The sequence below is a fragment of the Pelobates fuscus genome, chromosome 5 (genome assembly GCF_036172605.1).
Source record: "Pelobates fuscus isolate aPelFus1 chromosome 5, aPelFus1.pri, whole genome shotgun sequence".
Taxonomy (NCBI): Eukaryota; Metazoa; Chordata; class Amphibia; order Anura; family Pelobatidae; genus Pelobates; species Pelobates fuscus.
In genome coordinates, this window is record NC_086321.1 from 54,268,173 (window position 1) to 54,295,710 (window position 27,538).

Consider the following 27,538-nt stretch of genomic DNA (forward strand, 5'->3'; position numbering starts at 1 on the left):
AGGGTCCACAATAGACAGCATTATCGAATACGCAATCCTGTGATCGCAAAAGCCTCAGAGCACTCGTGTAATAGACTGTCTGGTTCTCTAAATGTGAAAGACTGAAATTAGTTCTGGTTACAAAAACATGAAACGAAAAAAAAAAATTGGAAACATTTTAAGAATTTCTAAAAGTTACATGGTCCATGGTTCGCTTCGGTCCGTTCACATGATTGAAGGGAATCAAGTCGTGTGATCGAAGTACCAATCAGTAAGAGTAAACTACAGGGTCAATAATGTCCTGCATTAAATGATGGTCGATCATATGATCGCAATAAGAGACTTAAAAAAGGTGGAGAGCAGCACTAACCAGTCTTGCATGAAAAAAGCTGGCTTCAAAAATTAAACAAGCCAAATAGCACAAAACAAAATTCTCTCTCTACATGTTACAGTACTGCATGATCCACAATACTTTACGATTCAGTCACATTTGGGACAGTATTCCCAATCATGTGACCTTACTGCCTTCCCAATCACATAGCCAAATTGTAAAGTATTTTGGACCATGTAGTTTAACTTTACATCATTACTAGGCGCGACCTCTTTTCTAATTTTTGTGTATATTACTTCCAAGAAGATATACCTACGTCATCAAAACTCTATAAGGGCTATTCACTCAAATAAGGATTTTCGGGTAAAGAAAGTGAATTAAAAGTGAATTTCAAATTTAAGTAAAAAATAACCAAACTTTAAACAGACTTAAAATTCACTTTGAATTCACGTTCAATTCCCAGCAATTCTCAATTTAGGAATAACTCTGTATATGCTAAGGGTTAAAGTTTGAGCAGTGTTTTATACCCCAGGATATAAAACCCCACATACTTGTCATTTGAATATCATGATCTATAATAATTTATATTTCATGCAAAGTGTATCTGTCACAGGTTCGTGAGTCTATTGCTGTTATTCCTTCAATCCTTCACTAGTCCTAATTCCAGATGTGCTGAATATAGTGAAAGTATTCCCTTTGTGTAGAGTTTCCCCAATATAATGGACGCAACCAGTCGTATTGTGTAAAAGCAGCAATCTGAACATTATTAGACCACTCTTGGCTTCTAATACAAAATCACACGGGTTTCCTTCCCACAAGCCATTGTGTTCAGAGATAATTGAGCTAGAATTAAGCTAATCCAATTATCTCTCAAATAGAAAAACTTTAATACAATTTTTACATATCACAAAAATGCATGACAACAGCATCGGAATCCCACAAAAATTATATTCCCAAATAGCCCCGATCTGAGCGCACAACATATCCAAAAAAAAAAAACGCTCAGATCGGTTTGGTAAAATGAAAGTTATGTTCGTGCATATATGAACTGGGTGCCTGGTAGAGGTGGTATTGTCAATTTCAAAAGGGGTTCATTTGATAGTATGGGAGGTCAGACCTTACAACCTAAATTCCTGTTTGAAGCTGGGACCCCAGCAGATCTACTCACATAAGTGGCCTGAAAGTCTGGGACATAATTGGGTCAAGACATGATAACTTAGTTTCCTACTGGACACCAAGACACATAGCACAATATATTTTACATAATACAATTAACACAATAGCTTTCATCCAGCTCAACATTTTACATAACTCAACATTAACACAATGTACCCCCATATCCTATATATGTCTTAAAGTCTGTGACCAAGCCCATAGTCTGTGGGCAGGAGGCTAGCTGTTATGCCTCTCCAGCAGCCTGTGACACAGGAGATTCCGTGACAGTATCCATGTTATATTTTTCATAGATACACTTGAACATTAAAAAGAATAATAATAATAATAATAATAATCAAATCGATGTTACAGAGATCTGTTCACATATCAATCATTAATGACATTGAATGGGTTCAATACATCACAAACAAAAACAACAACATGTGTCTCTGATACAATTGGTATTTGTATACATGTTGTACATAGCTGTAACATAGGGATCAAAGTTATGATCAATGACATTGAATGCAATGTGTAATTGCTATTCCCCTGATGATTGTTTGCAATCTCTGAATCTGCTTTAACTAGTTGTCATTAAGTGTTATGGTATCTCAGCCAAGTTCGTGGTAGTCTCAGTAGGTGCATGAATAACAGAGATTGGTTAGATATAAAACACAAAATAAATAAAGGAAAACTAATGTATAAACAGAAAATGTGGTGTTTCAGCCTGGTACTCAGCTGTGTAATAAGAGGGAAATAAATCTCAGTCAGCAATGTGGAGGATCTTGGGCTCACCTCTAATTTTTATTAGGAGTGTTTTGACATACTGTATAGTCTTCGCTCATTCGCTCACCTCTCTAGTTGCTTCGCCTCTCTGCAGTTGGGTGTGCACCATTAACTCTGCTTACATTCAGTGGAGGTTGGCATAGAGGTTGGTTTCCACTTTCTAGCTATTAGTAACTCCGACGCAGTAAGTATATGGTAGGTGAACTTAGCAACAGCTTTTCGGTATTTCCTCAGGGGGCAAGTATAGTAAGAATGTGTATATCGCTGGCCTCATTGGGTGCCGTGTACTTTGTGTGATCATTTCAGCTACTGTGTGCCAATAGTGTCGCAAAGGTGGACAAGTCCACCATATGTGTAACATTGTGCCTATCTTTTTGTTGCATCTCCAGCATATCTTGCTTACTTTAGGATAAAGATTGGCTAGTTTGATAGGTACTAAGTACCAATGGTCCAATATTTTTCTTGCTATTGCCAAGTGGGAAGCGCAGGATGAAAGCCATTTGTTTGCCCTATATGGCGTTTGCCATTGCTCTGGCTTCAGTGTCACGTTGAGATCTTGTTCCCAAGCTTTTGAAAAGCCCATATAACTCCCGAGTCGTTTGTGTTGAGTTGTGAGTAGCAAGGTGATAATACCTTTTTGGGGGGAGTTTGTGTAAAAACATCTTTTCAAAATTTGCCAAGTCTGGGCTCATTTCACTTACTGGTCATGTAGGCATATTAGGTGAGATGATAATCTTGAGTTGCGTGATTGAGAAAAACAGATTCTGGTTTATGTTGTATTTTGTCTCTAGTTCTGAGGGTGCCCTGGAGGGAGTACAATTGGTGCAAGTGATGGACTCCAGCTTTTGCCCAAAGTTTGAAATCAAAAGTGGCATTGTGTGGAGAGTTACCATGGTGTAAAGCTGCACAACTTGTTCCTAGTCACTTACCATATTGATAGTGATAATTTAGTGGTTGGTACAGTGGTCGATGGAGAATTTTGCTCTCTTTTTACATCTATGGTGTGAGTTATGCTATTATAATGCTGTATTTACTCAAATCATCCAATGTACTCAGTTCAATAACTTTGGAAAGATGAAAGGATCGGCTTAGTCTGCTGAGAATAGCACATGGGACCATGAGGTTAGAGCAGAGATAGGCAACCTTCGGCTCTCCAGATGTTGTGGACTACATCCCCCATAATGCTCTTACACACATAATGCTGGCAAAGCATCATGGGAGGTGTAGTCCAAAACACCTGGAGAGCCGAAGGTTCCCCACCCCTGGGTTAGAACAACCACAACAACTGGTGCATTAATATGGAGCTCACTTCATTCAATGTTGAACTGCTCTCCATTAACATCTGAATTTCCTACATTATGGATGAAATGGCTGTGTCGGAAACAGGCTACAACTCGTAAATATATGTATAGTTTACAAGGAATTCACGGTTTACTGAATAAACCTGTTAGTGAGTTCAAATATCTGGAGGAGCAGAGCAGAGCAGTGGGAAGTGAGTTTAAGCCGAATAGAATGTGGCTCAGCACAGAGAATTCACCACCAATCCAGCAGGTGTCCTGTGTGCCTCATTTACAGAAGGAGCTAAATGAACAGTATATTTCCAGTATAGACTGCACAGACATCCGGAGAGCTAAGGGATGAAACTAAGGCATTAGATACTAATTATTGGGCAATATACCAGTTATATTTAATGATCCATATATGAATTGTTAAGTGCATCTAAGAACAATCACAGACAAACTAATATACAGAACTTGGATTCCAATCATATATCACGCTGCATAAATCTAAAGCTGCCTGTTCTGCTATCCAATCTTATAAAAAAAATTATAATTAGAATAATTTAGACACAAATACCATTTTGTAGTGTTTACACACAGAGGCAGACAGACACACACACAGTCACACACACAGGCAGACAGTCACACACACAGACAGTCAAACACACAGACAGTGACACACACACAGGCAGACAGTCACACACTCACACACACACACACACACACACACACACAGGCAGACAGTCACACACACACAGAGTCAAACACACAGTCACACACACACAAACACACACACAGGCAAACAGCCACACACACAGGCAGTCACACACACACACACATAGACAGTCACACAGACAGTCACACACACAGGCAGACAGTCACACACACAGTCACACAAACACACACACACACACACACAGACAGTCACACACACAGGCAGACAGTCACACACACACAGACAGTCACACACTCACACACACACACACACACAGACAGTCACACACACAGACAGTCACACAGTCAAACACACAGACACACACACAAGCAGACAGTCACATAGTTACCTCTGTTAATTAAGGAGGCAGACAGGCAGTGCAGCTCCTGGATTCTGGTTGTTGGGGGAAGCAGGGACTCCTTCCTGCTTCCCCTGCAGCAGTTTTCCGCCGCTTTTAGCTCCGCCCCTGCCGCACGGTAAGCTCCGCCCCCGCCGCAAATTTTTATTTTATTTTTTTATTCCGCCGGCCATGTGTGAGCTGTGTCGGCCGCAGGGCGCCCTCTGCTCCATGGCGCCCTGTGCGGCCGCACAGCTCGCACACCCCTAAGGCTGGCCCTGACAGTAACTACCAATGTGAGTGCAGTGTGTCTCTGTTAGTGACAGTGAGTACCAGTGTGAGTGCAGTGTGTCTCTATTAGTGACAGTGAGTATCAGTGTGAGTGCAGTGTGTCTCTATTAGTGACAGTGAGTATCAGTGTGAGTGCAGTGTGTCTGTGTCAGTGTAAGTGATGTGTATCCTTGTTAGTGTGAGTGTCAGATTGAGTGCAGTGTATTCCTGACAGTGTGCATGCTGTGTGTGCAATGTGTCTCTGTCAGTGACAGTGAGTATCAGTGTGAGTGCAGTATGTCTCTATTCGTGACAGTGAGTACCAGTGTGAGTGCAGTGTGTCTCTATTAGTGACAGTGAGTACCAGTGTGAGTGCAGTGTGTCTCTGTTAGTGACAGTATGTACCAGTGTGAATGCAGTGTGTCTCTATTAGTGACAGTGAGTATCAGTGTGAGTGCAGTGTGTCTCTGTTAGTGACAGTGAGTACCAGTGTGAGTGCAGTGTGTCTCTATTAGTGACAGTGAGTATCAGTGTGAGTGCAGTGTGTCTCTGTTAGTGACAGTGAGTACCAGTGTGAGTGCAGTGTGTCTCTGTTAGTGACAGTGAGTACCAGTGTGAGTGCAGTGTGTCTCTGTTAGTGACAGTGAGTACCAGTGTGAGTGCAGTGTGTCTCTGTTAGTGACAGTATGTACCAGTGTGAGTGCAGTGTGTCTCTATTAGTGACAGTGAGTACCAGTGTGAGTGCAGTGTGTCTCTGTTAGTGACAGTGAGTACCAGTGTGAGTGCAGTGTGTCTCTGTTAGTGACAGTGAGTACCAGTGGGAGTGCAGTGTGTCTCTGTTAGTGACAGTATGTACCAGTGTGAGTGCAGTGTGTCTCTGTTAGTGACAGTATGTACCAGTGTGAGTGCAGTGTGTCTCTATTAGTGACAGTGAGTACCAGTGTGAGTGCAGTGTGTCTCTGTTAGTGACAGTGAGTACCAGTGTGAGTGCAGTGTGTCTGTGTCAGTGTAAGTGATGTGTATCCTTGTTAGTGTGAGTGTCAGATTGAGTGCAGTATATTCCTGACAGTGTGCATGCTGTGTTTGCAATGTGTCTCTGTTACTGGAACTATCAGTCTGAGTGCAGTGTGTCTGTCAGTGAGTATCAGTGTGAGTGCAGTGTGTCTCTGTTAGCGACAGTGAGTACCAGTGTGAGTGCAGTGTGTCTCTGTTAGTGACAGTGAGTACCAGTGTGAGTGCAGTGTGTCTCTATTAGTGACAGTATGTACCAGTGTGAGTGCAGTGTGTCTCTATTAGTGACAGTGAGTACCAGTGTGTCTCTGTTAGTGACAGTGAGTACCAGTGTGAGTGCAGTGTGTCTCTGTTAGTGACAGTGAGTACCAGTGTGAGTGCAGTGTGTCTCTGTTAGTGACAGTGAGTACCAGTGTGAGTGCAGTGTGTCTGTTAGTGACAGTGAGTACCAGTGTGTCTCTATTAGTGACAGTGAGTACCAGTGTGAGTGCAGTGTGTCTATATTAGTGACAGTGAGTATCAGTGTGAGTGCAGTGTGTCTGTGTCAGTGTAAGTGACGTGTATCCTTGTTAGTGTGAGTGTCAGATTGAGTGCAGTATATTCCTGACAGTGTGCATGCTGTGTTTGCAATGTTTCTGTGTTACTGGCACTATCAGTCTGAGTGCAGTGTGTCTGTCAGTGAGTATCAGTGTGAGTGCAGTGAGTCCCTGTCAGTGTGTGAGCAGGTTGCACTCCTCCCATACCTGTGCAGGGAGCGCTGTGAGGTGGAGCTCTGTGAGGTGGAGCAGAGGGAGCTGCCGGCGGCTCTGGAATAGAGAGAGGAGGATCGGAGCTAAAGGTCGCTCGGTCCGGGAGCTGGTACTCAACACATGGCCACCCGGCTCCTACTCTGAGTGGGATCACCCCTCTGGCACACTCACACTGGAGGCAGTGAGTAGGATTACCTGGCACACTCACACTGGGATCAACCCTCTGGCACACTCACACTGGGATCACCCCTCTGGCACACTCACACTGGAGGCAGTGAGTAGGATTAGCTGGCACACTCACACTGGACGTTGTGAGTAGGATTACCCTTTACCACACTCACACTGGCGGCTGTGAGTGAGCTCACCCCTCTGGCACACACTGCAGACTGTGAGTGGGATCACCCCTCTGGCACAATCACTCTGGAAGCTGTGAGTGGGATCAGTAGTAAGGCTCACTCACACAACAGCTGAGCGAGGATGTCTGTGACCGAACTCTACTCTCGGGTGAGTGCCTTTCATACTCATGGCAAGTTAGTGTCACTCAGTCTGGGTGCAGAGCATTGATGTGTCTATAACACTGAGTGCAGAACAAAAAGTGTAATTTACCCTGGGTGCAGAGCATGGCTGTGTCTGTAACACTTAATGCAGAGCATGGAGTGTCATTTACCCTGAGTGCAGATCATGTCTGTGTCACTCAGTCTGGGTGCAGAGCATTGCTGTGTCTGTAACACTGAGTGCAGAGCAAAAAGCGTCATTTACCCTGAGTGCAGAGCATTGCTGTGTCTGTAACACTTAATACAGAGCAAAGAGTGTAATTTACCCTGGGTGCAGAGCATGGCTGTGTCTTTAAGACGGACTGCAGAGCATGGGGTGTCATTTACCCTGGGTGCAGAGCATGGCTGTGTCTCTCAGTCTGGGTGCAGATCATGGCTGTGCTGGGCTAATATACTGGAGTCTGACTGCAGGTACTTGCTTCCTAGTTGGGTACACTGCTGCATTGTTTCTGCTCTGCGCATTTAGAGCTGCTAAATCCCTAATGTTTAGTTTATTTACAGGTTCCCTATTAGACCTGCTGGGTTTCTGATACTAGTTCCTGGTTCTTCTGTATATGTGATGGGATTATGATTCTAGTTCCTGGTTCCTCAATATACCTGCTGGGTTTCTGATTTTTAGTTCCTGGTTCCCCATATTTGCTGGGTTTCTGATTCTAGGTCCTGGTTCCCCATATTTGCTGGGTTTCTGATTCTAGTTACTGGTTCCCCATATTTGCTGGGTTTCTGATTCTAGTTACTGGTTCCCCATATTTGCTGGGTTTCTGATTCTAGTTACTGGTTCCCCATATTTGCTGGGTTTCTGATTCTAGTTACTGGTTCCCCATATTTGCTGGGTTTCTGATTCTAGTTGCTGTTTTTTTTTTTTTTATAAACATAGCAGTTTCAGAGAAACTGCTATGTTTATATTAGGGTTAATCCAGCCTCTAGTGGCTGTCTCATTGACAGCCGCTAGAGGCACTTGCTGCTTTTCACTGTGAAAATCACAGTGAGAAGACGCCAACGTCCATAGGAAAGCATTGTGAATGCTTTCCTATGGACTGGCTGAATGGGCGCGCGGCTCTTGCCGCGCATGCACATTCAGCCGAGGAGGAGAGCTCCCTACCCGGCGCTGGAGAAAGAGGAAAGTTTAACCCCTTCTTCCCCCTAGAGCCCGGCGGGAGGGGGACCCTGAGGGTGGGGGCACCCTCAGGGCACTATAGTGCCAGGAAAACAAGTATGTTTTCCTGGCACTATAGTGGTCCTTTAAATTAAATGATTTGCAATTAAGCACACAATTGCACAGACACACAATCATACACCGTTACTACATAATTACACATAGTCACATACATACACCGTCAACTACAGTTATACATGGTCAATCACAATTAGATGCACATAGTCACATTACAAAGTCACAAACAAAGTAATTAAATCTTCTATCTGGGTCAATGCACCAAAATGTGATGAGGAGTTACTCTGTGTACCCCGTCCTTATCGTCACGCAGGGTGGACTATCCCTATTGCCCCCTGCTGGCACGCTAGTGAAATGGCAATGTTTCCGCCTCAAAATACAGATTAGGGAACAGCGCACAAAATAAATCCAGTTTTACATTTTACGAGGGTACGTAAAATCACCTAGACTAGCCAAAAAACATTGGGATTCAGTTACACCATATGGCGATATTGTATTAAGTCCATCACTACGTCACAGTACCCCAATATCTGTGGATCCTACACTAATTTTAACATGGTAGCTTAACATGCTCGCTGCAGTACATAATGTCTAAACTGCTTTCAGGACCCACTGATATTTGCGTACTGTGATCAATCAGCATCTCATAATAGAGATGCATTGAGTCATTGCATCTCTATGGAGAGCGGTCAGCATTTCCATGCAGATTGTGGTGATGCTGAATTTGTTCTTTTGATCTTTGCAAGGTCTCATCTAGAACAGCCACTAAACACTGACTTTTAACATAGAGGCCAGTATTCACACTGTATTAAGCTGTAGTGGTTCGGTGCCTATATTTACCGTTCAGAGTAAAAAATAGCCAATCTGGCAATTGGCTGAAATTAGGTGTTCTCCCCCATTTGGCTATCGAGAAGTTCACTTTGATTCCCCAAAATTCACACTTATATAAACGAACCTGTTAAAACACAGTTAAAATTGTACGTTTCATCAAAGAGATATTTTTTATGCACCATTACCACTACAAGGCATAGTGGTCTGACACCCCCACACACCCCCCGGTCAAACTGTATTAGAGCTGTTTGACTTTTTACACTACCTGGCCCTACCTTCACTACATCAGCCAAGAGCCAGAAGATCCTCTGCATTAGCCGAGTGTGAGCATGGTGGTTGATGTAGTGGAGGTGGGGAGCAGCTTAAAGGAACACTATAGCATCAGGAACACAAACCTGTATCCTGTTACGTCAATACCTGGTATTGATCCTGAAGAAAGACCCATAGAGAGGACTGAAACGTTGATCGTAATTTTTAATATGAACAAATAAAGATTGGAATTTTTAAACTCTGTGTATATATATATATATATATATATATATATATATATATATATATATATATATATATATATATATATATATGTATGTATGTGTGTCCAGGGGTGGCAAGGGGAGATGGACATTTCTGACACAGAGCAACGTGCTGCCTGACACTAATAGTTTTAATAACTTCTACTGTACATACCCACCATCTTCTTTAAAGTGTTCAGTCACTCTACAGCTGAGACCTGAGACACTCAAACTGTGGCTAGTTAAAAAGTAGCCAAGCTTCAAACTGCAGGACTGGGGCTGTGACTCTGAGGACTGCTCTGATTCTGATTTCAATCTGTTTTAATCTGTAATGATTGTTGCTTCTGTTAGTCATGTCAGATACTGTCAGCGCTAAGCGAGCGGCTCTGGAGGCGCCCCAGCGCCGGGCCATTCCTCAAGGCATCCGAAGGTGGGGGCGCCAAGAGGAGCCCTCTCACAGGGAGGCCAGGAGGCCGAAGCTGTGCCAGGTAAGGCAGAGCAGACAACTGCTTACCTTGATGGCAGGTGCCTGCTCTACCAACAAATGCCGGTGACTGGGGGAGAGGGCTTAGGAGAAGTCAGGCGGCGGGGGAGGCTGTTCTTGCAGCCTCTCACTCCTCCCTTGCGTGCCCTCTGTGATGCTGGGAGCCAGAATATGACGTCATTCCGGCCCCGGCATACTAAACAGCGCGCTGGAGGAGTGAGGATCTGCCCCACACTGGACCCCGGGGAGATAGGGAGGTTGGGTGGGCCTCAATAAATAAAATTGTTTGTGTGTCTGCTTGTGTGTCTGTCTGTCAGTGAGTGTCTGCCTGTTTGTATGTCAGTGAGTATGTAAATGTTTGACTGTCAGTGTTTTGGGTGTGTGTCTGTCAGTGAGTGTCTGCCTGTGTGTGTGTGTCTGTCAGTGAGTGAGTGTATGTCAGTAAGTGTCTGTGCGTGTGTGTTTGTGTCTGTCAGTGAGTGAGTGTGTGTGTGTCTGTCAGTGAGTAAGTGACATGAGGGGGCGACAAAATGGATCTTTGCCTAGGGCGGCAGAAATCCTTGCACCGGCCCTGGCTCCATATTACCACTGTAGACTAATTGTATTACATACTGCAAAGGTAATAAGAAGTCTATCAGTACCCTGCTGCTTTAACCCTGTGTATGCTGTGTGCTAAGAGTTAATAGTGAGTCAGGAGCAGCTGACATGGTTGAAGTCTATCAGTATCTTGATGCTTTAACCAGGTGCACACTGTGTGCTGGGAGCTAATGGAGTAGCTGAAATGTTTCAAAACAGCAGCAATATTTAATAGAAAGGTTATCATAACAGGAGCACTACTGAAGACAAGATCTTGAAAGACAGAGTCAAGAGAGGGCTAGTCTGTAAGTGTGATAATCAACTCGCCGTGGGAAAAAAGATGAGTAAAATCACCTTTTTAGAAGTGATCTAAGGGGGACATAAACAGCCACACAGATACTATACTCTCAGGAATACATTTGTATTCTTGCCACTACAGTGTTCCTTTAAGTTACTATGAATCATTTTATTTTTTTTATATATATATATATATATATATATATATATACCCCCACAAAAAGGCCACTATATTATTATATCCAGTGAACTGCATAATTACTGTATTAAAAGCAGTATTATTGAACTGTGTGAAATAAACTAAACTCCATATTATAGTGCTTAATGTATAGATCTCTGAAATGGGCCCAGGCTTTTAATTTTTATTAAATGCTACCAAAGTACCTGTTAATCATAGTGTCAACAGGACTTTTGTATATCATGCAGTCAGATGTCAAAGGTGAAAGCAATATTATTAGGCAGCCTTTTTTTTTTTATAACCTGAAATTTGAAGCGATATTGCTGCGGAGTTAAATTGATCACTATTAAATTACTGTTCAGGATCATAAATCTTGAAGCAGCAAGAAGATGGGATTAATTAATATTTTTCTGGCTACATTAAACATCCAAACGAGAAGTGAGCGATGCTATAATTTGCAGTGTTATTGCTTGATTTCTTAATAAAATGCTCATCTCGCGAACACATAAAATGACAGGACTGCATAGTCAATAAAATGCCATCTATATGTTGTGCTAGCTATTTTACTTTAGTATCGAAGATTCTAGATTCAATTTACGACTCAGTCCTAGAATGCTACGTGTGTGACCTGAAACATTCTGTTAGTACAGCATAGAGAAGAGTATTAGGACACATTATTATTCAATAATTAGAAAGCTGTGCTGAGCTGGGAACAGCAGACAATGTTTAGGCCAATAGTAAAAAGTTGTTGGTTTTTATGTTTTTTTTTAAATCTCCATCGCAGTTAAGTTGTCATGACTTAGTCACGGTCATGTTGCAAAGCTTTATTCAATTTACTACAATTCACTGATTACATAGTTATATAGGCTGAAAAGAGACTTGCGTCCATCAAGTTCAGACTTCCTCACATTTGTTTTTTGCTGTTGATCCAAAAGAAGGCAAAAAATAAAAATAAACCCCAATGTTAACCATATGATGCTTTTCTCAGTATTTTAACAGTAATATTCAAAATTGAATTAAAATTCAAATTTAATTTAAAATTCTGGGCAAACATACCCAAACTAAAAGCATAGCGGACTTGGAGAGTTTTCTAAATGTAGCCACAAATTTGAAATTCAGTTTGAATTCCCAACAATTCATAGTTTAGTAAATAACCCAACAGTTGCTAAATATACTCTCTCTAAATGTTTGTAATCTACATTTCCCTTGATGACATAAGGCTAGCTGAGTATCTTGGGAGATAACAGTTCAAACACAAGAGGGATGATAAGATGGTCCATCACTGTTACTGTCCTCAGAGCATGATGTACCTGTTATAATTGTGTGTGTGGTTTATGAAGTTCTTACTTGTACATGCAGGTAAAATACCTATTGTTTGTTTCTAGGATGGGCCTATGCTTTCGAGTCTAATTCCCATCACCATGGAAACTTGGCATGATGTACAAATCTAGATTTGGGACAGCTGGCTCAGTTTTGTCTAGTTGTGTAAAATGTTTTTTTATACAGTCGCTTGGTTTGGAGATGTAAATGCAATGGTGTAAAATGTTTCACTTGTGCTCACAGAGTTATCCACATGGAAACTTGTTTTGTTTGTTTATTACTACGGTAGTTAGTTAACCCTTGCATTTCTTAATAACTGAGGAATATGTTTGCTTGTTTCAGTTGTACTGTTAAGGTCTTTAGTGCAGGCAGTTTAAATAAAATAAATAAATAAAAAGGCTATTTGTCCTGTTTCTTAGTATGTTGTGAGTTATTGCTATTACCCAAGTTATATGTACCTATTTAAATCAACCTTGGAAGGATGAATGGTGTAGCTGTTGCTGCTGGGCTTAGAATTGCATCTCTATGATCCAACAGGTGGTTGATTAAAGGGGCACTCTAAGCATCCTTACCACTGCAATAGTTATGGTGCCAGGAGACATTTGGTACTGTCCAATGGTAAACTGCTAAACCGGCTCTTTTGGGTTCTGAACTGCTTTTGGTCCATGCAAGCATGATAAACCAGAATTTCATACTTGCCTACAATAGGTGCCATACCCAACTGAAGGCTCTTAGCCAATGAATAATGTCTTAGCTTGGTATGAGTTGGTATGATAATTTGGCAGTATGAACTTCCACCTTACCCTATCATCTCACACTGGAAACAGTGCAGGAACCCAACATAGACAGGGGAGTGTGACACTGTTCTTGCGAGTATCCCTTTAACAAGCTGAGCATTCTTACCAACATATGTCACTCAGTTTACACACTTGAAAGCTCACAGACGAATCAGTGCTTGCGTCACTAAACATGTAACCATGATACTGTTGAAGAATAGAACATGCATTTTTACTAGTTAGTGTAACCGCAAGCAATATTCTATACATGTAATATTACCTGCCTTGAAACAGGCTGTGGCTAACATACCTCTTTATTGGTGTGTGTAAAATATAATTTCCTTATGTGTTTCACAGAAAGCATTATATATATATTACATAGTTACATAGCTAAAAAGAGACTTGTGTCCATCAAGTTCAGCCTTCCTTACATATGTTTTTGCTGTTGATCCAAAAGAAGGCGAAAAACCTAGTCTGAAGCGCTTCCAATTTTGCAACAAACTAGGAAAACAATTCCTTCTTTCCCCAAAATAGCAGTCAGATGTCTCCTTGGATCAAGCAGCTATTATCCCACTAATTAGAAATGATATCCCTGTATGTTATGTTTTTGCTAGTATTTATCCAATTGCAGTATAAACATCTGTATGGACTCTGATAAAACCACCTCTTCAGGCAGAGAATTCCATATCTTTATTGCTCTTACTGTAAAAAAAAAAAATGTGCTTTGCCTTAGATGAAATCTCCTTTCTTCTAGCCTAAATGCATGACCTCATGTCCTATGTATAGCCCTGTTTATGAATAGATTTCCAAATAATGGTTTGTACTGGCCCCGAATATATTTGTATAATGTTATCATATCCCCTCTGAGGCGCCATTTTATAATACATAAATAAACACAGTATTTGTGAAAACAGTCTAGTACTTCCTGGAACCATATTTCTATTATAATGGCTTGTAAGTGTTAGAGGGGTGTGACATAAAGGGTTAAACTGTACCACGGTTTGATACAGTTACACACATGAAATGATTTTCTTAGTAACTCTGAAGAAAATGATTCAATTAGCTGGGAACTGCGGTAACTCGGCAAGGGAAAAAGTAATTTCAAATGTGCTGGGATCTCCCATAACACTGAATATTGGGAGCAGGTGGGATGTTACTTGGCAGGTGTAGGCACTAAGAGCGGAAGTTTCCAAGCAGTTAACATTTTAATACTCCAGGGATCGCCCACAAAATATTAACATTCTGTAAACAGAGAACACAAGAATTAATTATAAAAAAGCCTTTCATAATGGTTGATCGTGCTGAGATTGCTGCTTTCTCTTGATTATCTCTCCATATCTGCTGTGCTGCCAGATTAGACTTTGTAATTGCGTCAGGTTGTGGCTGGAAACTGATTGTACGTTTACTCTAAACACAGCACTTTTGTGACAGTCCCTCGCCATATTTGCCTCTGGCAAGCTTGATGTATAAGCTGCCTAGGTAACTTATTACCTGGAAGCTGTAAACAGAACTATCTGCCAGAGACTTGCTTTTTTTTCCTCTCCTCCTAATGTTTATTTACACTATACGGTCCTTGCATTATTTTTCAACTCCTATAGTGCTTGCTAATTGCTTGTAGTACTGACAAAATGTTGACATTGAGGTCAGCTTTCGTGTGTTCCATTCCCGTGAAAGCGATCTAAAAGAATATAAGTGTTTAAAATGTATACTACACTAAAATAGTCAAACTTGAGACTTTGTTGCAGCAATAGGTAAATTCATGGGAATATAGGTCAACCATAACTTAAGAGGTGATCGTTGCCTATAAATGCCACGGATAGACATTATTCAATTCTGTCGATAGCAGTGGTATAACACAGCTTGGCATGGCTTCCGTGTCTCTCCTGATGATATAGTAATTTTATATACTGAATATTAGCCGCTAAGTCTGCCAGATACGCCATATTTTCATGGACTCGTTCCACTAGTGTATCCTGTTGGTTGATATATCAGAAATTCAGATACTGTCAGAATGAATGCGATTAACATACTTTTTCTAAATTGCATGACGGCTCATCAGGTTTTGTTTGTTTGTTTGTAAGAGGTCTGTGCTCACACTGGATGACGCAATGTTCCGTCACGTCTCCAGAGTGATCTGAAACCAGAATCAATATCAAATGTTGGAGAGTGAGTCAGTATATGATGCCTATTTGTATGTTTTGCATTTATCATGATTTTGTGTTAGCTTATTGGAAAGACGAGGCAGAGGGGATATAATAGAAACATTTTAAATATATAAAGGGAATTAACACAGTAAAGGAGGAGACTGTATTTAAAAGAAGGAAAACTACCACAACAAGAGGACATAGTCTTAATTTAGAAGGGTAGAGGTTTAAAAATAATATCAGGAAGTATAACTTTACTGAGAGGGTAGTAGATGCATGGAACAGCCTTCCAGCTGAAGTGGTAGAGGTTAACACAGTGAAGTAGTTAAGTATCCATGGATAGGCAGAAGGCTATCCTAGATTTAAGAGACTAATGAAAGTATTTTAAAAAATTGGGCAGACTAGATGGGCCGACTGGCTCTTATCTGCCGTCACATTCTATGTTTCTATTCAGTGGCAGATTAGAGTAGAGGCAGAGGCTTGTTATAATGAAATATAAAGGTCCAGACATCTTTGTAGCAGTCCTCAGCTATAACAAACTTATTATTCATTGAGCTGTAGATATACCATTTCTTATAAATTGGAATATAAATATGAATTGACACGATGAGTAGAAGTTCTCATTTTTATGTTGTTCACTGCTAATGTTAACATGATAAACGCTTGCAACGTCTCGTAGACAAAGGTAGCGTAGCCCAAAAAGTTTTTTTAGTTTTACCGTATTTAAAGAGAAACACAGTAAAACACTCATACCTCTCAAGCGTCATGTATCTGATGGTGGTGATACTGAAGTGAAACTCAAAGGATGCAGCTTTAAGAATACACATACCCTATAGTAATCTCTCACTTTCATCTCTCAACCAAACCCATACCCCCAACATTGGGGTCCTGCGAATTAGGACGCTGGTAGGTGAGGTAAAAGGAGGTAGACTAGTGACGCAAATCATGTCTCTAGCACTGCACAAAGGGATAGAATGCACGCCAGGCTGCCTGCCAATCACACAGGCCTGCTGTTTCAGCTAACTGAGTTTGCCGCAAATATATATATATATATATATATATATATATATATATATATATATATATATATATATATATATAAAATGAGGAGCTTGCTCTATGCTTCCTGTGGATAGTTTCATGGTGTCCCACAGCCCTCACTTTTTTACTCCTCTCCTTCCCTTCTTACTAGCAAGCAGATTTTTCAGATTGCTAGTGCAGATTAAATCCTGCATACGGTAAGTGAGGGGCCGAGCCACAGATACCTAGGGAACCCCAGTTTCTTGTAAAACCTTTAAAGTGATTAACACAGAACTGAGGGTGGACAAGCACCCTACCCACTCCAAAGCGCTATAGTATTTAGCCTGTTGTTTAAGCGTAGAGAGTACATTGCTCAAGAAAGACTGCCGCACTTAATTTAAAGGAACACTATAGGATTAGGAATACAAACCTGTATTCCTGACCCTATAGTTTTAAAAACATTATTTTTAAGCCCCCCTTGCCCCCTTAAATAGGTTAAAAAAACACACCTTAATTCCAGCTACATCCGGGTCCTTCGACACTGGCTGCTTCCCCAATCTGCCTCCTTGGCTGAGATCATCAGAATTCATGATCTCAGCCAATCCAATGCTTTCCCCATAAGAAAGCATTGGGAGGTTAATGTGCATGTGTAGCAAAACGCTGAGCTGCGCCAATCAGCATTTCCTCCTTGAGATACATTGAATCAGTACATCTCTATGAGGAAAGGTCAGCCCCTCCATGTAGACCGTTGTGCAGCACTGACCCAGGAAGCACCTTTGGTGGCCATCTGAGTGACTGCCACTGGAGGTGTCCCTAGACAGTAATGTAAACACTGCCTTTTCTCTTAAATGGCAGTGTTAACATGAAAATGCCTGCAGGCACAGGCTATATACACCAGAACAATTACAATAAGCTGTAGTTCTGGTGACTATAGTGTCCCTTTGAATATTATATTTATGCTGCTTCCTCTAGGACAGGGGTTCCCAATTCATTTTTCCTGTGGAACCCTTTGACATAGTGTATCAACATCTTGAACGCCCCCCATTTTTTGTATGTTCCTGTGTGTGTATCTGTTCTTGTTTGTGTCAATGTGTATGAATCTGACACACAGATACACACACCGTGACACACAATGTGTGTGTGTATGTATATGTGTGTCAAGGTGTGTGTATGTGTTTGTATATGTCAGTGTGTATCTGTGTGTGTGTGTGTGTGTGTGAGAGACGCACAGATACACACACACACACACATACTAGCACACAGATACACACAGAAACACATACCTTGATACACACACACACTCAGATACACACAGTGACATATACACACACGTGCACCCACAGATACACACACTGGCACATACACACATTCAGATACACACACATTGACACACACTCAGATAAACAAACACACTTAGATACACACCTTGACACACAGATACACACACTCAGATACACATGCTCTTTGACAGACACACATACACAAACACACTCACTGACAAGCACACATATACTCTCACTGACAAACACACATACACTCTTTGACAGAAACACGAACACACTACAGACACACATCCAATAATTTTTTTTTTTTTTAATTATTTTACTCCACCCAGCCTCCCTAGTGCTAGCATGGAGTCTCTATGTCCCTGTGGTCCAGTGGGGCTGCTAGGCTGTGCGTGCGGTCCCTGGGGTCCATTTGGGGCAGCTGAGCAGCTGAGCGTGTGGTCCCTGGGGTCCAGTGGGGCTGCTGAGCAGCTCGGCGTGTGGACCCTATGGGGCTGCTGAGCATGTGGGCATTCAGTCTCTGAGGTCCAGTGGAGCTGCTGAGCGGCTGGCGTGCGGGCGTACAGTGCGGGCGGCGAGAGAGCAGTGATCTTCCTGCTCAGCTCCCTCGCGCGCCTTTTAGTGATGCCGGAGCCAGAGTGACGTCATATTACGGCTCCGGCATCACTGCTGTGCGCGCGAGACAGCAGAGCAGGGGAGAGTGCTCTCTGTTTTTATTGGTTTAATGCTAAGCAAGAGTCCCTGGAAGCCCATATGTGCTGCTTAGGCTAATAAGAAAGCAATAGCCCGAGTAGCAATGAGTGGAAGTTATTAGCTGAGAGCATAGCTGACCTCTTTCACCCTATCACAGTGCCCATTGCTAGTATTAACTAGTATGGATAAAGATTGTATAATTTCTGCCTCAAGTGGGGGCTTGGCTGTGGTTGGCCAGGGACCCTCATTCAGTGTTAGACTGCTCTAAAATGGTTTGACATTGAATGAAGGGACAGTGTCGGTGGATTCCATTCATTATAACCAATTCAATAGGATGAAATGCTTCTAATATCTAAAATTCCAATTTAAGACTGGCTTTAAATATTTATATTGCTCTTTTTAATTAAATATTGTTTAATAATGGACTATTTTTTCAATTAAAGTCTTGCCTAATGAGATTTGCTGTTAAACGTGGTTATAAGTTGAGTAGTAATGCAATTGTCCATTTGATATAGGTGTGACACTGCATAGCTTTTCTAACTCTGTTGCTTGTTTTAATGGAATCAAGCAATCAATGAGGCCAATTTAGCTATAATTATTGCAGGACATTAATACCTTGAAGATGAGTATGATGCAGTGGAATTGATCTTAAAGGGACAGTGTGGTTAATCTGTAAATGCTAGTGTTATTTATCACACTAATCAGCATGAACATTTCATTAAACATTCAACCTTCTTTACTTTTAACACAACTTCTATAAATCATCCCCTATGAGTTATCAATTTGAGCTAATTTTTTACTTTGCTGCTGTTTGGTGTGTGTGTGTGTATACATGTTGAAAAGTACCGTACTTTGTACTTTGAAAAAATGTTTTCTTCTGAATGCAACTTTTTCATCTTCCTTGCAACTTTTCATGCAATATAGATAACGCCATAGAAGACAATGGTCTAAAATAGTGAGTTAATGCAACTAATTTTATACATTAAATGCTTCAAGGTTTGACACTTTCTGCACATCATGTTTTGGTTGAAAAAAAAAAAATTGTTACACTTTCTGTTAGTACACACATCTGTCCATTCTTTTACCTTTCTCACTAACAAGGAGGTTTCACTCAAATAAGGCCTGTGGATCTTCTTATTTTGACATGCTGGAAGCTAGATATAGAATACAGGCCATGTGTCTCTGTATGTGGGCCAAGATCAGAAGATGACTATTTATATTGACATCATAGAAAGGTTGCATATTCAAACCCTGAATATGATTACAAATGGTATTGAGTAGACCGTTTCTTCACATCTGTTTAGCTAGGTCCAAATTACTTTCCTTATAAATCTCACAAACAAAGGAGGAAAAGCATTAGTCAACTCTCTAAGCCACAGCAATGGTTTCCGTCACATTACCTCCCAGCAGGATTTAGCACCGTGGGAGATATGTTGGCGAGATATGGAGAGATACACTTTAAACAGCTGTTCGTGTATCATTAGAACTGCTGTGTTAGCTAGACTCTTCACCAGTGGCTCATTAGAGGGAATCTTATTTTGATGTGGAGTTTGAATCCCCACTTTTTAATATGTGAAAATAAATTGCACACTGGCTAAATGATAATGCTTTTCAAAGCACTTAAAGGAAACTATAGTGTTAGGAATACAAAACTGTATTTCTAACACTAAAGTGAGTGTCACACTCTGCCCCCTTGCATTGCGCCCCCACCCCTGGTGGCTAGTAAAGGGTTTTTATACTTACCTGATTCCCACGCAAAGGAAGGGATCCCTTGGAGCTGTGTCTGGCTCCTCCTCCTCCTCTGATGTTGGCCAATGTCTGTTGAATGAACTGTTGCGCTAAGCCCTGCTGTGTAATGCTAACTCATCGGCTGATGCTCTCAGCCAATATGCTTAGTCCTGCAACTCGGAGCTTTGACATAGAGCTTCCAGATCTCTATCAGAAGCAGTGGAGGAGAGTGGGGCCTGCGGGACCCCTGGTAATATGTCAGAGAGCCTTAAAACTGTTTGACTGCTTACATGGAGGTGAGGGGGAGGGCACCAATGCACTCTTGGCAGAGCACAGCGGTTATGGTGCTTGGAGTGTTCCTTTAAGCTTTTAAGTGTGCATAGTTGTCCGTTTCATTTTTTTATGTGTTAAAAAAAAAAAAAAATAAAGAAATACCTGAGTCTCCATGCCTTTAAAACTGACTCCTCTGCTGGTCAAGTATTTCATTGTTAAGAGCGTGTGAATGTAACAATTAGATTTTACTAGAATTACTAGGAATATGTTGTTTTTTTATAGTTCCAGTTAGTTTTTTTTCTCTTCCTACTGTGACAATCCATATTTACTTTACACCAGTAAAAGCTATACTGAAGTTTTTTGGGGGAGTTGAGGAAATCACCAGAGGTAAGTGTAACCCAAATTTGGGTTATCAGTGGCATTAGCTTCCTGAGACGCTCTGTATACAGATGGGTGTTGGGCCTCTTACTACCATGATTTGCTGTGCATACTCACTCTATCTCCGTCTGCGTGCAGGGGAACATATACCAGATTTTATCAGTACAACTTTTAACTAAATACAAAGCTAAATAAACACTAAACTACCTGAATAAAAATAAATAAAAAAGCAGAACTAATAACTAATTCTATGTTGGTTATTAGAATATGTCATTAACTCAGAAGGGAGTTCCTCTTTTAAAGGAAAGCATTGGTAATGATTAATTCTCTTATGATCCCGAATAAAAACATGATATTGCTAAAGTTATTTTTATTATATTTATGCAAATTCTGCAGTGTGATACAGTGGGTGTAAAAAAACTACAATAAATGACAAACATGTTTAAATCAACGAAAGAGAAGGTTCTGCTCACAATTAGCTTACACGTTGGAGGAAATTATGCCTAATTTTAATATCCCTCATAATGTATCAATGAGGTGTGGTTGTTGTGGTACATTGATTTCACTAACAGATCGGCAGGTACCACCGTCTATCGACTTTCTAACACTAGATACTTCATATTCAAGTGTGGAATCTCTAAGCCCTTCTTTTTGTTTGTCCTGCGTTAGGGTAAAAAAAAAATATTTGGAATTGTTCACACATTTTAATGTTGCTTTTTTTGTCCATCTCTGCTTTTAGTATGTCATGTTTTACGTCAATCTGGTTTGTCATTTCCGCTTCAGTTGTCCCAAAGTTTTGCCATAGGATGAGTTTGATAACAAGAATCACATCAGCCCACGCACTTAACAATTCTGTACATTTTATAGTTTGTGGAAATCTGTCTTAAGGCAAAATTTAAGTATTTTATAGTACACAGAGGAATGCTTACTTAACAAAGAGACAATGAATGTCAGTGAACTCACAAACCAATTAAATAGGCTTCTGAGGTTTCTGTTCACTTAGCAAGAGATCTGCAAGAAGTCTAAGGTTGATTGGGACTAGGATGTACAGTCCTTCAGGAGCAACTGATTTTGTTGTTATGGCACAAAAAAAACACCACCACAATTTGCTGCTTATATATCACTTGTGTGTGTATATCTCTGATGGTTGTTTTCCAGTAAGAACTTTTTATGCAACAGTGCCACCAAACTTGGAAGACGATACAATCATTGCTTTGGAATTATGACGCCATAGAAGTATAAAACTCACAAAATTTCGTCACATTCTGTGACCCCTTTATTGGATACAATTCTCTGTAGTTGTATCCCCGGCCGTACTTGAGACACTATCCACAACAATCTTCAAAATATTCCCCTCCCCTCTTTCATTTTCTCTTTTAAGGAGTAGAACGGAGGTGAAGGATATCTAAAGAAACAAATGTGGATACATCAAATCTTAAAAAGAACACCGACATAAAACAGTGTAGTAGCTAATGGGACTAGGGGAAAGTTCTTGGGTTATATCGCAGTGTTGAGTGTGTGACACTACATTGTACATAATTTGCATAGCTGTACGTAGAAAGGAGTCGAGTAGATTGTCAAATAGTAGGATTCTGACAGCAAGGGACTACACTGGGCCAAAAGTAAGTGGAGTGCTTCCAAATGTGGGTTGACACAGCAGGACTAGTGTGGCTAGATCAAAGTCAAAGATTTCACATGACTACTTTAAACACTTAGACACAAAAGTTGAATTGAAAGCATCGTTTATGCGGTGTAATATTGTCATTGCATCTCTGCAAGTTCCGTTTCACACTGACTGTCTCCTCATTGCAGATCAAGTTGGAGGTTTGGGTCATCAGTGCACATCACCGCCAATCAGCAGAGAACAGGGATGTTGAGAAAGTCCCAGTTTAAAATATATGTTTAAATTACAAATAAAAGTAAAAAAAATACTGGGATATAGATGTTGGCACGGCAAGGTGACTAAATGAGGTCTTCAGTCAATGTACGCCTTTCTTTCCCTTGAAGCGAGGTACAGAGGCCGGCACTGTCATTTCATGGAGAAAATTTGCTCAGCGGGAACTTTTAGCAATATCTTTATAATTAAACAGCATGAAAATTCCACACATGGCTTCCTAGATCTTATTAAACTCTGAGTCAGTGCGAATAAATACCAAAGCTATTATTTAAATCACACTTCCCACTGCTTACAAAAAAAGATATAAAATTGTTCTTATTTCTCCAGACTTCGCTAGCTGGCAAAGGAACTACACTGAACACTAATGCAGATACATAATGGATACACATAGATAGAGAATTCATTGGTGCTATTGGAGAAATAGGAATCTGATTATATTTCTCACTATTTAGAAGAATTTGAGGAATATTTTGATTCTGAAGTTTTAGTGCCTATGTAATTGTAAAAACAAAATATGTCACCAACGTAGACAGAAAAAAAAAAAGACAGAAAAACGTAAAACTGCACAAAAGTATATTATATAGCCTGGCTAAGCATGCAGGGAAATGACACAACCTTAAAAAAATATTAATAATATTTATACAAAAAACATATTTCGATTTTTGTATTCGATTAGGCATGATCAGGTGTTTTTTTTTTTTTTTCATTGGACCCAACATGTTGTAGGCAGTATTTATGTACAGGAGCTAGTGTAATTGGTCACCAGCCCCAACCACAACAAAATAAGCATTCTAAATTGTGTTCATATTAGTAGCTATTCATGGGATTGTTATGATCAACTTGCAGAGTTATTATTGCCTCTTTTAAAATTAAGAAAAGTAATTCTTCTAGTTAATAGATGTTCATTTTAGAAAGTGTTTATTTCATTGGATCTAGCTTGCTCAATGTTAAACATTGTTAATACAATGTTAAACAAAAATCTGCACATCAGTCAAGCCATAAGACTTGATTTTCCCACAGAAATCACAAATTTGCAGTGATGTTACTACCACAAAGGATTCTGGGTGGGCATATGCATGTTAGTTTAACAAAGAATCACATTTTTGCCTCATTCCATTTTAAACATGGATTCCTTTGAGTCTGTGTTTGCTGTATATTGGTCATTTAAAAGTCTCCGGTGTAAGAGTTAGTGTGAAGAGTTTGTAGTTGGATCGGAAGTTTAGATAACACTGTGGGGGTTAGGAATACTGTTTTTTCCCAGACTGTCTCATATTGTCTCAATGACAACCATTCCATCCGCGCGACCCCACCCTTGTTTGGATGCAACTCTTTGCTTTCTTTGTTGTGGGAACATGGCCTAGGGGATCGGTCTTTTCTTCAAGATAAGGAGATGAAAAAACGATTTTAAACTGTAAAGGTGATTAGGGTAATCCCTTCCCACCTCTCCCTCTTCGGAAACATGATTGTCTTTCTGAAACAGGACAGTCCACCTCAGCATACAAACCTGACTGATAACTTGGAAAAGAGGCAAGATCATTAAAGACGAACTGTCACTACCCCACTGAATAAAACATTAAAAACTACTTAGAACATGCATCATTGTGTTTTCTTTTACATTTATTGTAAAGATTAAGCAAATTACATCGTAATCCAATTCAGACAAGGTAAAGCCAGGGCCAATATTACAAATGAAGAGGAGAAACAGAAATATTTTTTAATTTCTTCTCTGACTGCTTTCTCTGCCAGATGCCCAGGAAGGATCATATAACAATGATTGACAGGGAGCTAAGATGGTGGTACCCAGTTGCAGGACAGAGAGGTGTGAATTTCTACATTTGCAGGATTATTTACTAAAGCAAGAATTCAAAGTGGATTTGTAGTGAATTTAAAATTTAAAGCAGAGTAGCCAAACTGAAAGCATCGCTGACTTAGAGCATTTTCCCACTTAGAACTATTTCCACCTTAAATTTGAAATTCACTTTCAATTCTCAATTTAGCGAATAACCCTGAAAAATGTATTTTGCATACCTCACAAATATTTGTTAAATTTGTAGAATAAGTAAATCACAGATCAAATTGCCACATTTATTGAATGTGGTTTATCCTACTGTCTAGAATTTTTTTCTTTTTTTAATGGTTTCACTTCACCGAGGTGGGGAATTAAATCCATACTCATAGCTGGTAAAACCCTTGTATGCAAAATGTGCAACTGATATTTCACACGTCCATGCATTTAAAGAGTCACTGAGTAAACATAGAGACATGGGCAGAACAGCACAATCTGAGATAATACACTTGAATTCAATCTAAATGTATTGCTATATTGCTTTATATTACTTACATCATGGAGACTGTGAAAGCATATGGGGAGTGGTGGTAAGAAACTTCATTTACTATTTGTAGCGGAATAGACGCTTGCCAGATACTTTTATTTCCATTTTATTGCTGTCCGTACCTCAGCCTCTCCCCCCCGTGTTATAAACTGTCACCTTTCGTGTGTTTTTCCCTGTTATTTCATGTGGTTCCTCTTTGGCCTTTCGGGAGACTTCATACGAATGGAATCCTTTCATCTCCCGAATGAGGACCACCCCTGTGCCCCATTAGAATGTTGACACCAACCCCTCAAGTGCGAAAACCGCAAACGGAACAATTAGTAAATGCTTCCCCTGGGTGGCCACCATACTCTCTGCTGAACACCTGGCAGAGAGTATGGCCGCCATCTTGTCTCCCGAACGTGGGCAGTGGTACTTGGTTGTCGAGTGCCTGGAACTCTTTTCGCCTAGGCACTCGCACGAAAGCTGGTAAACCTTAGACCGCTGCCCGTTCCATTTCCCGACCACCTAAACCAATGACATTCGGGAGATATGAACTACCGAACAGGGAGAGCATTCGTATCCTGAAATAGAGAGATTACCTTGTATGGTGTTCGCACAAGAACCTCACAAACGGAGACCGGTCAGGGCACCAATTTCCCTGAAACTGTTTTCGGCAAGCGCATCGTGCCTGGCCGGTCAAAACTTTGACACAATGCCATTCCTGTTCTACTGAACCGATCTGAGTGATTCTTGGATATGTTGGTCACTCAGATCGGGGCTACCGTGGAATGTACTTTTTGTGGGGTTTTGGGGTATGGTTAAGGGGTACTTTTGAGGTACAGGCTATTTTGTGTACCTGAGAGATAATTCAATTGGAAGTTTTCTTAGGCAATTATCAGGCACCGAGGATTCTGGGATTGAATCTCCTGTGTCGTCCAGTTGCTGGGGAGAAGGTGGGTGATTCTTGGAGTATTTTACTTGTACCCGACTGTCTCCTTAGATTATTTTACTTGTTCCTGCCTGTACTTTGGTGTAACCAATGGAGGATAGTCCCTGCTAGGACTAGTGCTCTGCTACACTATTCATTGACAAGGAGAGGGGGACCATCTTGAGAGCGCTATACGGACTATAATATTGCCAATTATAGTATTTCCTGTACTTCCCGCTATTTTATTATTGTCTCTCTTTTAGTGTCTTGTTGATTTTGGTAATTGTTTTTCTTTCCAGATTCCTAATTTCTTGAATACTATGGGAACGCTATTAAAAAGTAAAGACTAAAAACATCACGATACATAAAGAAAGTGGAATAAGAAAAAAGGAAAGCCGTGCCTGTAGAGTGGACCCAAAATGTAAAATGTGCAGATTTTTATACAAAGTGCAGAGCAGTATGGCCCAATTAATATTGTCACGGTTACAATTACCTGAATGTCCCTCCCTCGTCTCCGTCTGCAGCTGATGCGGCTCTCCCTCAGCACACGCTGGGGACTCCGGCATGTTCTGCTGCAGGGACAAGCAGCCAATGTCCCTGCGACACATGGGCACAGTGCTGCAGCTCTCTCCATCAAGCCGTGGCCTGCAGGAAGCTCCTTTCCCCAGCCGAGCAAACATGTAGAGACTCCACAACTGGCCAAGATACTAAACGCGCCTCTTAAATGGGCAAAACACCTGATATCTCTAAAAGGGACTAATCACTTCAGCCAATAGTATGTGAGAGGTGGATACCTCTCCACTATATAATCACAGTGTGCTCAGTTATACTGTACTCTTCGATGTGTACACTTCTGTGAATCCTGTTGTTAGGATGGGTTGCCTGACCCTGACCTTGGCTTTCCCTTACTCATCCCTATTTGGTACCTTGCATTTGGCTGACTGCTGCCTCCTGGGTACCACCTGTCAAAACCACAACAAATATAGAATCTACAATGTAATGCTTGAGATACAAAATGTACAAAATCAAGCGCGCACTCTAGCATGGTTAAACACACAACAGGAAGTCCCTCCACATAGGAGCAGGTATAGGTCTAACTTGGATTATTTGTTGTGTGTCTGTTAGAGTGTGTGTGTGTACATACCTGAGACTATTGTTCCATTTGTGGATGTGAGTTTACAGCAGAACACAGGTCTAACATGAACCTCTTCTTTTCATACAAGAGAGCCAATTTACTTATTTAATGTCCATTCTCTGTCCTGATTCACTCAGTGGTTCCCCACCCGAGCTGAGACACACTTATTTAATCTCATATAACTTATCAAGAGGAAAGCAGGCAGATGCAGAGTCCTATGTTTCCCTTAATAATACCCCATATAATAATCTAATCATCAAAGTATCAAAGTAAGAAGGATCTATATTCAGTTATTCTTTACCCATGTGCCATACGATGATTGACTTATTCTTTACCCATGTGCCATACGATGATGGAGTTATTCTTTACCCATGTGCCATTCGATAATTTAGTTATTCTTTAACCATGTACCATACGATGATTGAC

General features: G+C 40.8%; 1 protein-coding gene across 3 annotated transcripts in view; it reads left to right on the top strand.

The window, feature by feature from the left end:
* Positions 1 to 6,653: 6,653 nt before the first annotated feature.
* Positions 6,654 to 27,538, top strand: part of MYO5B (myosin VB) — a 203,947-nt gene continuing 183,062 nt past the window's right edge. For all 3 annotated transcript variants that reach the window (XM_063453850.1, XM_063453852.1, XM_063453851.1), the window contains exon 1: positions 6,654 to 7,117. In XM_063453850.1, coding sequence (XP_063309920.1) covers positions 7,091 to 7,117 — 27 coding nt within the window. In that variant the 5' untranslated portion in view covers positions 6,654 to 7,090. The remainder of the gene's footprint in view (positions 7,118 to 27,538) is intronic.